Below are 11,052 nucleotides of genomic sequence, written 5' to 3' on the forward strand. Positions count from 1 at the left end.
GCCTCCATTCGTCATCCGAACCTTCCGGCCTGACGTGACACGCGCGAATCCCATCGACCATTGCCCGTGTCTGCGCCATCTTCGTCCGACGCTCGCTTATTTCTGTTGACATTCGTCGACTGCGCTTGCCGCTCGAGAGCTGACGAACCGAACCGACCCGTCGTTACGTTACGGACAAACCTTTGACGACTCATCGTCCCACGCCTACACCCCCCTTCTCCCATCTCCTCACCCGCCGGGGCCCATCCTTCCCACGATGCCGCGTGCCAAGCGAGGGGTTCGATTCCCTCACAAGGCCAACAACAATGGCCATACTTCTGACCGCCGCTCGAGCTTCAGCGACTTCAGCGAAGAGGGTTCCTCTCCAGCAAAACCCAGATCGTCTTCTCAGTCGCAACATCAGACCCTCCACGAGATCAAAGAGGTACGGCTATCTTCTTCTTCTTCTTTTCTTTCCCATGCTGACTTGCCTCCCTCACAACAGCGTCAGGCTCCCGAAGACGAGAAACGCGCCGCGTACGAGAAGAAAAAGGCCAACTTCATCACCCGCACCTTCTGGACCTTTGTCATGGTCGCCGGCTTCCTGACCGCCCTCTTCATGGGCCACATCTACATCATCTGCGTCATCACCGTCATCCAGGTCGTCTCCTTCAAGGAGGTCATTGCCATCTCCAGCGTCCCGACCCGCGCCCGCAAGCTACGCCCCTCCAAGAGTCTGAACTGGTACTGGCTGGCCACCACCATGTACTACCTCTACGGCGAATCTGTCATCTACTATTTTAAGCACATCGTTCTCGTTGACAAGGTTCTCCTGCCTCTGGCCACCCATCATCGCTTCATCAGCTTTCTTCTCTACATCTTTGGTATGTACCTCTGCTGTCCTGGAAAGGGTCTGCATCCTGGGACCATCTGCTTACCTCCGCCCTCCGCCCTCTTTACCTCGCAGGCTTCGTCTTCTTCGTCACCACCCTTCACGCCGGCCACTTCAAGTTCCAGTTCACCCAGTTCGCCTGGACGCACATGGCCCTGTACCTCATCGTCGTCCAGGCTCACTTCGTCATGAATAACGTCTTCGAGGGCATGATCTGGTTCTTCCTCCCCGCTACCCTCGTCATCACCAACGACATCTTCGCCTACGTCGTCGGCATCACCTTTGGCCGCACTCAGCTCATCAAGCTGTCGCCCAAGAAGACGGTGGAGGGTTTCCTCGGCGCGTGGCTCATGACCCTCGTGGGGGGCGTCATCACCACAAAGATTCTGATGCACTCCAGCTACTTCATCTGTCCTGTCAATGTAAGCCGTAGCTCTCCGCCGTCTCCCTCTCCCTCTCCCTCTCCCTTTCCCCTCCGCTGACCGGCGACCCGCCCTGTAGGACCTCGCTGCCAATATCTTCACTGGCCTCGAATGCGAGCCCAATCCCGCTTTCCTGCCCAAGGTGTACAGCCTTCCCCACTACTTCTTCCTACCGCCCAACGCCAACCTCTCCTTCACCATCACCCCTATCCAGCTCCACACCCTGGTTCTGGCCACCTTCGCTTCCCTCATCGCGCCCTTTGGCGGCTTCTTCGCCTCTGGCTTGAAGCGGACCTTCAAGATCAAGGATTTCGGCGACTCCATCCCTGGCCATGGCGGCATGACCGATCGCATGGACTGCCAGTTCATCATGGGCTTCTTCACCTACGTATACTACCACACTTTCATTGCCATCAATAAGGCCGCCAGCCTCGGTACTGTTATGGAACTGGCCATCACTGGCTTGACCCTCGACGAGCAGAAGGAGCTGATCCGGGGCATGGCACGCTACCTCTCCAACCAAGGTGTTGCTCATAGCGATGAAGTAGGTCCCTCCTTTGTCCTCTCCCCGGCTTTTCGTGCAAACGTCGACATGAAGATGCTGACTTCTCTCGCAGCTTTACGAGTGCATCGATAAGTCTCTGGCGCAGGGTCTGTCATGAAGACGTTATCTGAGTATAGTTCAGAGAGATTGGGGATACTTCTGAACACATGCATGCACCTTTATGCGAGTCACGAACGGAAAGAGTGTCAGTACAAAATGGTGCTTCAATGTGGGTGAAGAGGCATTGGGTAGGGGCAGCCTCTCACGGGATATGCAGCCAACGTTTATCCTCCGCGACCCGGAACCAAAGGAAACGCACTCTCTTTGTGTGCTACTATCCAGACGGCTGTCTTGGGATGCGATGGGATCCGGCTGGTTGGTCTAAGGCCCCTTTTTTGTATCATACATATCCAGCATCGTCGACTTGGCGTGTCACCGACTCGGGCTGCAACGGCCATCTTTCTATAATTCTCTTACATGTAACATCCATTTCAGCATTTGGATCTCACAGTCACTCATCCACAAGCATAGACACACGAAAGCCATAGAAGCACAGATGAATCATGGATGAGACACGTCTTCACTCGGCCATTTTCATATGTACTCACATTGCATCCAGAGGTAGGATCTTGGTTTGGGCGTGTGAACAATAGGATTAAGCTTCCGATTATAATTTCTGTTAGAACGGGATGCTATGCCCCTGGCTTTCACGCCTCAGCCAAACAAGCTTATCCGAGAAGCTATCCTCTTCGTCGAAGCTTCAAACACGAACAACAACATGCCACCCACCCTACAAGCCAACTAACTATACTGTACACTTCGTCATACATCATGCCGTCCTCGTCAAACAGCCCTCAGGGGTGTAATCATAACATTGTGCCATGCGAACAGTTCAGCCGTTGAAGCTGACATGGACGTGATCCCTGTTTCTCTCGTCAGCATTGTCCCATCTTGCCTTCAAGAGAAGAAGAAAAACTTACCAGTGGTTCTGGGTAATATCACCCCGATCCTCCTGGACACGCCACCCGGTCCACGGAACAACATTATCGACAGTAGGGCTCCAAATCCTCTGACCCCAGATCACATACTTGAGGTTTAACGCCGCCCGGTTATTCATAACCCACTCCGCCATGTCCCGGCCCGAGAGGGTAGCCGCGCCGCCGCTATCCCCAATCATGAAATCGATAGCGCGCCCACAGCAGTGGTCGCTGCTGCTGCTCGTGCACGCGCAGTCGCGGATACAGAAGAACTCGCGCGTGCGGCCGGGGAACTGGCCGTTAATAGTGGCGGCGCCGTCGATAGCGACCTGCTGGCACGACGACGCGGGCGGGAGCCGCGGGTTCGGGTCGTAGCCGCCGAAGCCGACCTCGTTACTGCTACAGCACATCATGGCGGAAGGGCCGGGGCACTGGTTCGCCACGGTGTCGCCGGCGCAGTCGGAGACCCAGCGGCAGTTACCCTGCGCGCCGTTATCGCAGGAGGGCTTGGAGCAGCATTTTACGTCGGCGGGGTCTAGCGGGCAGGCGTTGTCGATGGTGCTGCCGCCGGCGGCGGAGCAGGCTGCGGTTGAGACGCAGACGCCTGGGGTGTTTTGGACTTTTGTTAGCCAGACAAGACCTCTGTGACTCACAAGAGGTGACTTGTGACGGCACGGGGAAGATGAAAGGGGCGAGGATGAGGACACGACGTACCAGCGATGCCATCGGGACCTTCACAGGGCTCGTTGAGGGCGGCCAAGGCCGTGGTGGCCGAGAGGGCGACAAGAAGTTCGCGAAGCTGCATGGCGATGAGAACGATATACGTAGCAAGTCGATTGATAAGTGGTAAATTGGTAATGCGAATACTAGAGAATCTGAAGGGAGAACGGGGCCGGCCCCCTTTTATGTTCCTGGTCCCGCTGGATGAGTTCGCAGAAGCTCTCCTGAGACGTTGTCTTGCTCGTCCAAACCACGCCGAACCGCTGACGATCCCCCAGGCTGCGGCCCCGTCCGTCTCGATCAACAGTCCATCATCAACGTAAGCCGGTAACAGTCCCAAACGCTACGACGTTACAGCGTGCACATCCTCCACCACTTACGAGAATTCTACCCCTTCCGCCCGTGCTTGGCCAGCGTCATGGACCTGCCTCTAACCTGCGACCTTCCCCCTTCTTTCTGGGATTCCCTTCTCAACTGTAAGGAGGAAGGAGGAACCACACAACATCGTTAAGGTGCCCTGTAGTTGTAAGAAGAAAAGGGGGGTTCAGAGAGACTTGGGGAGGTGATTACGGGGTGATCACTGATCTACTGCTGATCCCTTTTGGGGATAGCGAGGATCAGTTATCTAGTCGGGCAATTTCTGGCGAAAGGAAGAGACGCAAGACTGAATATCAGCTGATAAGCACATAGTCAGTGGCGGTCCCGTCTTGCTCCTATATTCACATGCACCTACACGTATTAGTGAAGGTTGGCGGATTCCAGGGTCGAATTCATGCATGGAAACTCGGGGGCAGTATGTAGATCGAGGGGGATCACGCTGCACGCATGCCAGGAGAGCAGCATGAAGAATTTCGGCGACTATGACGAATCTGTGAGTTGATGATCGACATGGGGCTATGGTCCTGGTTCGCGAGTACTGTTGCATTTCAGAAGAATGCGGGTGAAGAACTGTCGATCCCTCGGTGCCCGCATTCGCCTGGAATGTCATGCATTCGCAGCGTTTTACACGTGCGGACTCCGGAGTATCCTAGCACCTCGGTGGCTTTCTTAACTGCCGGGGATTTCGGATTCCTGCACCATGACGATCGCGGGAGACGCAGCAACGCTGAAAACAGAACCACCTTCCAGAAACTGCAACACGAATGAACGATCGTCCATCACACCCAGCTATCGATAAGAGTTGAGATCTTCAACTGCAATCACCTCGGCTCGGGACTTGTTCATGTGAAAGGCTTGCCGCTTGGGGTTCGTCTTGCAAAGACTGCGAAGTGACTTGCTCCCTTTTCATAACCCTTCAACTCAAAGTCTTTAGTAGGGGGAAATGTTGGATCAGATATCTAGAAATATATCAGATCCTTGACCAACACTTCCGTGATAATATTGGGCCCCTTTTGCTGCATGTGGCCCCCTACGTGTCGCTACAGTTTACATTGAGCCAACCCATCCGGTCCATGGGATCCCTCTAGAATCGACCCCCTGGTTCTCCGACCAAACTAATAGCAAGACATATCAGTCAGACTCAACAATCACTTACGAATTAGACACACGATACATATATGCCATCAAACTCCCAATCAGATTATGACGACCCTTCGCATTTGCGTCACGGTGCTGGGAAAAACCCCGCGAGGGGAGAAAAACCAGCACCAAGGGATAGAAAAAGGACCACACGACAGAACTACGTACTAGGCACCAACCAAACCCCGGACAGCAGGGTAAAAGCGAGGACAGCAGATGCCGTTTAGTAGTCGTCTCCGCGGCTCAAGACTTCCTTGTGCGTCTCGCGTAAGAGTAGAGTCTGGGTCCCTCGTAAGCGGCACGTTCGCTTCGTGAATGACAACAGAAACTTACATGTTCAAACTGCGCCGAGTACGACCCCGGAATGTCCGCCAGGGGTTCATAAGGTTCCACAATCCCGTTGGAGATGAGACAGTTCATCTGTTATTGTTGTCAGTGTCGACTGATTTCTCCTCAAAAGCCAGAGTCGGGGTGCTTGTACTTACACCGGCCAGATACCTCTCCATGCCAAGTCGGTCAAGATAACGACGGCAGAAGACCAAGGTGCCGAAGTTCTCTCTGATGGTCTTGTGAAGACGCTTGGCTGAGGCCAGGGGTAAAGACCCTGCCAGTGGCGCGTCGTGGTTCAACCCGTAGCCGTAGATGCCCACCTGGTCGTGTTAGGAGTCTTGTCTTGCATTGGAGAAGGAATAGGATTGCAAAGGGGAAAAGAGAAAGGAGAGAGAGAGAAAGAGAGAGAGAGAAGCGAAGAGAAAAAAGACCACTCACATCATCGCGTATATAGCCTCGTCCCGTCGTGCCAAACGTCTCAATGGCGAACACTTCGCCCTCCTCCATCTTGGTCTGGTCCGAGTTTTTGACAAACGGTATGGACTTCCCGCCGTGAATACGGTACTGCTTGATATCATGGGCAGAGAGATTCCGCACCGGCTTGACGGGGAACGTCTTCCCACCTATTTCGACCTCGTAGCTCTCCATCGCTTCCTGAATGGCCGCGCTCACCACCAGCGGTCTGAGGCACAATGCGACGTAAGTCGTTAGCAAGAATACATACATCCCAACTCCGGTCGTCACCGACTCACCTTGACCCCCGTGTTGGTGGCATCCCGGACAGCAGCGAGGAGGTTGTCATACGTGGGGTCGAACGCCATGGTAAACGCGCTATCGACAATCCAGCCATTCACGTGGACGCCAAAGTCGACTTTCATGACGTCCTGCTGCCTCAGCACGACCGCCTTCTGGCCCGGGTTCGGCGTGTAGTGCGCGACTTGGTGGTTGAGGCACAGGCCCGTGGGGAAGCCCATGCCGGCCTTGAGGCTGTCCCCCGGTTCCAGGCCCGCATGGCCCAGCAGCGCCCTGACGCCATCCTCGATGCCCTCGGCGATTTCGTGGAGCGTGTGGCCCGGCTTGACCGTCTCTTGCACCCATCGGCGGGTTTGGCGGTGCACTTCGGCGGCCTTGCGGTAGCTGCGGAGGAAGTCGTCGTCGTCGTCCCAGTGCCGCCGACGAGCGTCGTGGCGTGCTTCGACTGCCGCTGGGGGTGCCTTTGTGTAGCTTTGCAGTTCCCCTTCGGGGTAGTCGCCTGACGGGAAGAGGTCGCCCAGTGGGATTCTCGGGGGCGACGATTGCGTTCGGGGTAGAGAAGCCGTCTTTTTGGTCTTCTTCTTCTTCTTTTTGGACTTCTTCCGTTGCTTCGGTGGTATAGCTTCATTTGACGAAGGAGTCCCTAGCGGGGCCAGGCTTGTTTCTCCGTTGTTGTCGTCGTCATCGTCGTCGTCGTCGCTTTCATCTTCGCCCCCCGCGTCTCCCAAACAGCCATCTCCATCCCTGGACGTATGGCAGCCCCGAGGCTCACCTCCGACCCGGCGAGAAGCTCCATCGGAGTTGGGTGAGTCGCCTGATGAAATTAGAACCTACGATAACGCGCGAGCCATGGTGAAGGCTGAAGCCGCATTACGTACCGTCATGTCGGCGATGCTCGTTTTCCGGACTTTTGGATCCCATTCCGACATTGACAGGCTCAAAGACTTAAACTGCAGGCTGTATGAATGACCGAGAAAAGGTTTCCTGGAGTTGAGCGAGTTTGGCGTGAATTCACAACTGCAGTGTGATCAATGTGATGGAGAGAAGAGGACTGGATGGACTCGTCGGACTGAATAGGTGATGGCGGTGAGACCGTGAGACCGTGAGACCCCGCTCGGCAGGTGCGATGAGATTATTAATCGTCAACACCGGATGACTGTGAAAACACAAGATTAACCTAGTATGCATTACGTAAGGAATTATGTTAATTTAAGAGCTAGGGTAGATATCTAGTCTAGGCGATACGGGCCAGGGTACTTAAGCAGAACGGTTTCCCTATATAAACACCGTTCGTTTAATATACCTACGCCCGAAGAGTCTACTGTTTTTATACCGACGATTTCCCACAGGACTAGTTATTAGACCACGGCTGTATAGGGCCGATACAGTTATGCGTTATACGTTTATACTCCCCTTTAAATCGTTAGGTATCTAGGCAGTAGAGGAGCGACGATTTAGCTCACGTTAACTAGTAATCCTACTAGTAACCTATAGTATCTATTCTATCTTAAGGAGGCCTTTAAAGTAGTTAAACGGCCCTAATTATAAGGGCTTTATAAAGCCGTCGGCGGGGTTATTAGCGCTCTTAATATACTCGATCTTAACCTCCTTATAGTCTATAGCGTTAAAGACGTAAGAGTAGTTAAGCAGCGTGAACTTACTACGATTAGAACGCTCTGACTTCGCGATAGCGTTAGTATTATCGACTTTAATAGTAATAAGGGCGAGGTCCTCGTTAAGCTCACGTAGGAGGTAGCGTATCTATTAAGCAGTTTACACTGCATTGCTAAGAGCGTAGAACTCGGCTTTAGGTATAGATTTTATAACGCGAGCTTAGCGTTTAGAAGACTAAGCTATAGGAGCTCTAGCTATAAAAAACACCTATCTAGTAGTTAATTTAGCGCCCTTAGAGTCGGCGAAGCTAGAGTCGGAGGCTCCGTAAAGTCCTAGACGGTTATTAGTAGGTTAGTAGTCTTTATTACGGAAGATAAGCCTATTAGATAGGCGGCCGCGAAGGTATTATAGGATCCTTTTAACACCGACGAGGTGGTTATCGAGGGGCGCGTGACTAAAGTGTCCCTAAAAGGAGGCAGCGTAGATACTATCGGGTCTTATTAGGTATACTGGGTATAATAGTTTCCCTATAATTTTACGGTATAGGGTATATTCTTCTTCGTCTAGCGGTATAGTAGTGATATTATTAGTTCCGGGTCCGGGGGTAGCGTTAGTTCCTCTGCCCACGGCGGTAGCGAGGTGGTTTAGATCTATTAGTGTAGTTACCGACCTTATAGTGGTGTAGTTAAGTTCCTTAAGGGCCTCCGCGATATAGGCGTCTTATATAATTACGGTACGGTTAGGTTCCTATTAAATATAGACTCTAAGGAAGTAATCGGTGAGGCCTAGGTCGATAATATTAAGGCGTTTAGCTAGTTAATTAAATAGCTAGGGGGTTACTATAGGAGGGCCGGTAACGAGGAAGTCGTTAATATACGTGGAAACGATAACGCCGACGGTAGTATTACGATAAATCGTAGGATCAGAAATTAGTAGTTTATAGCTAAGGGTATCTAGTTCTTTACGGAGCCGTTATTACTATTAGTAGCCTCCCTGCTTTAGGCCGTAGAGGGCTTTACAGAGGCGTATAAGGAGGTTAGAGTGCTAGCCGAGTTAAGTTACGAGGTGTTAATACTAGGGGTTCTTAAAGAAGTCCGATAGTATACCGAACTACCTTATATAGACCTATTCCTTAAGGTCGCCGTAAAGATAGGCGCCGACGACGTTAAACTAACGAATAGGCTATCTATTAATCGTTACGAGGGCGATAATAATACGCTATAAGGCTGCTTTAATAGTGGAGGCGTAGGTGTTATAGTAGTCGATCCTATACCGTTATTAGAAGCCTCTAGCGATTACCCTGGCTTTACGTTTTTCGAGGAGGCCGTTCTTCTTCTTATATTTTAGCACGATTTTTACGGTTAGCCTATAGCTCCGTTACTTTAGAAGAGACTTAAAAGACAGGGCACCGTAACTAATCAGGCTAAGGATCTCGTCGTAGATAGCCTTTTTCTAGGAGGGCTAGTTAAGCAGGCGGCGTGCCTTTACTACGCTTTTAGAGTCCGGCGTGGTTTATTAGTTACCCTTATTATCGGTGGGCGAGGATCCGGCGTTATTATTACGTAGGCGTTAAATATCCGCGGGGTCCACGCCGGGTAGTGGTTTCTTAACTATAAATGTGGCTCCGAGGGATACCTTATATTCCTTTAGGTTAACCGTTAGTTCTATAGCGTACAGCTAGTGGCTATTAAGGCTTTATAGGTCTTTATAACCTACGATTAAAGGATCGTTACAGGCGTTAGTAGTATACGTTACGGTGCTTTCGGTGCTATAAACGATATCGTATACTATTAAGAAAGTCGGTCTAGGCGGGGTAGCGAGTAGTTATTTATCTAGTTCCGGTATACCGGTTAGAGGGTGAAGGTTATTACGATAGTTCCCGGGTGGTTAGCTTTATACTGCCGAGGGTTATACCTGCGAGGGGATACCGCTATCGTGATAGTCCTCGTGGAAGATTACCTAGCTAGGCATAACTAGCCTGCCTTTAGGTTACTCGACCTATTTGGTGGCGGGAATCTAAACGCGGTATAGGTACTCCCCTTTAAATCCGATACGGATACCCTCTTCCGCGCGGGTGTTAAGCTTATAAGCCTTTACCCTAATCTCGGGGGGGATATAAGTAAAGACTCTGCAGCCGAGGGTCCTTAAGTAGTGGATAAGTGGCTTATTATTATAGCCGGGAGCTAGGTCGTCGTAGTAGGCTTAGTAAGGGGTCTTCTTATAGACTACGGAGGTGGCCGTGATATTACTAAGGTATACGGAGCTACGGAGGATTTTAGGCTATAGAAAACGGGGGATATCGGCACTAACTGCTATTTTCCTACCCTTATCGAGGATAGCGCGGATAGACCTTTCCGTAACGCCGTTCTATTCGTGGCCGTAAGGAGGGCTATTTAAAAAAGAGGTGCCCTAGGCTTAGGGGTTATAGCGAAGACCGTTACTAAGGAACTCCCCTACGTTATCGGTATATACGTGCCGTATAGGTTATTCCTAGCGGTTACTATATAAGGTCAGGGCGTTAAGTAGCAGGCGGCCGAGGTCTCCTTTTATCTTAGAGGTGAGGAGGCCCTTCTTCCGGGAGGCGTTGTCCGTTATACTAAGGCCGTACTTATCGCTAGATAGTCTAACGGGCTTTAGCTCGAAGATATCGATGTGCTAAAGCTCCCCTACATGGGTAGCACGGGGGCGGGGGTCCTTAGGGCTATACCTAACGCTATAGGAGAGGTTATAAACTACGCAGGGTTAGCCGTTTATTTTTCCGGCTTCTAGAGTGTTTTTTAGTGATTTTAACGGTGTTACGGAGGTCCTTACAATTAACGTGGCTAAGGCGTTAGTGCTAAAGGCGTGTCTGTAGTGCCTACGGTGCCTATAAGGTTACCGCTCCAGTTTACGGATCGTCGAGTCGTTAGTCGGCAGGTTATACTATACCTGGTTAGGGCTTATTAGGCTATACCTTGCTCGGCGGTACCCTAACTAGTAGTGTTATAGAGGGTAATAGGGTAACTATCACGGAATTAGGTGCGATATAGAAGACGGCTACAGGATCGCTAGGGTGGCTAAGGAAGAAGCCGCGGGTGGCTATATCGATAGTGGCGATACCTTCGCCTGCCTTATTTTTTAGGATATTACGGTCTAAATAACTGCTACCTGCGTATATTATCTCCCCTGATATTATATTAATATAAAGGCCGGGAATACGAACCGTTCGTTACAGGATAATAACCTTCTCTTTACCGTTAGGGCCTTATAGATATACCTTAGCCACCCCGATATAGGTGGGCTTAATAGTGCCGTTCGCGGTGA

General features: G+C 51.5%; 3 protein-coding genes across 3 annotated transcripts; 1 reads left to right on the forward strand and 2 right to left on the reverse strand.

Annotated features, from left to right (window-relative positions):
- Positions 1 to 256: 256 nt before the first annotated feature.
- On the forward strand, positions 257 to 1,955 carry SODALDRAFT_320557 (phosphatidate cytidylyltransferase; the record flags this gene model as incomplete). Its single annotated transcript, XM_028609548.1, has 5 exons — positions 257 to 424; positions 485 to 863; positions 947 to 1,293; positions 1,373 to 1,837; positions 1,911 to 1,955. The coding sequence occupies 5 exons, from the start codon at positions 257 to 259 to the stop codon at positions 1,953 to 1,955; spliced, it is 1,404 nt and encodes a 467-aa protein (XP_028463918.1).
- A 715-nt stretch (positions 1,956 to 2,670) lies between these two features.
- SODALDRAFT_352930 (hypothetical protein) lies at positions 2,671 to 3,619 on the reverse strand (the record flags this gene model as incomplete). The annotated part of the gene is made up of 3 exons (XM_028613618.1): positions 2,671 to 2,760; positions 2,818 to 3,397; positions 3,529 to 3,619. The coding sequence occupies 3 exons, from the start codon at positions 3,617 to 3,619 to the stop codon at positions 2,730 to 2,732; spliced, it is 702 nt and encodes a 233-aa protein (XP_028463919.1). The 3' UTR covers positions 2,671 to 2,729.
- Positions 3,620 to 5,275: 1,656 nt separating this feature from the next.
- On the reverse strand, positions 5,276 to 7,056 carry SODALDRAFT_337259 (peptidase M24A, methionine aminopeptidase; the record flags this gene model as incomplete). Its single annotated transcript, XM_028612664.1, has 6 exons — positions 5,276 to 5,332; positions 5,386 to 5,472; positions 5,538 to 5,702; positions 5,821 to 6,064; positions 6,127 to 6,949; positions 7,014 to 7,056. 6 exons carry the CDS (start codon positions 7,054 to 7,056, stop codon positions 5,276 to 5,278), a joined length of 1,419 nt encoding a protein of 472 aa, XP_028463920.1.
- Positions 7,057 to 11,052: the final 3,996 nt, after the last annotated feature.

This window comes from Sodiomyces alkalinus, assembly GCF_003711515.1.
Source record: "Sodiomyces alkalinus F11 unplaced genomic scaffold SODALscaffold_10, whole genome shotgun sequence".
NCBI lineage: Eukaryota > Fungi > Ascomycota > Sordariomycetes > Glomerellales > Plectosphaerellaceae > Sodiomyces > Sodiomyces alkalinus.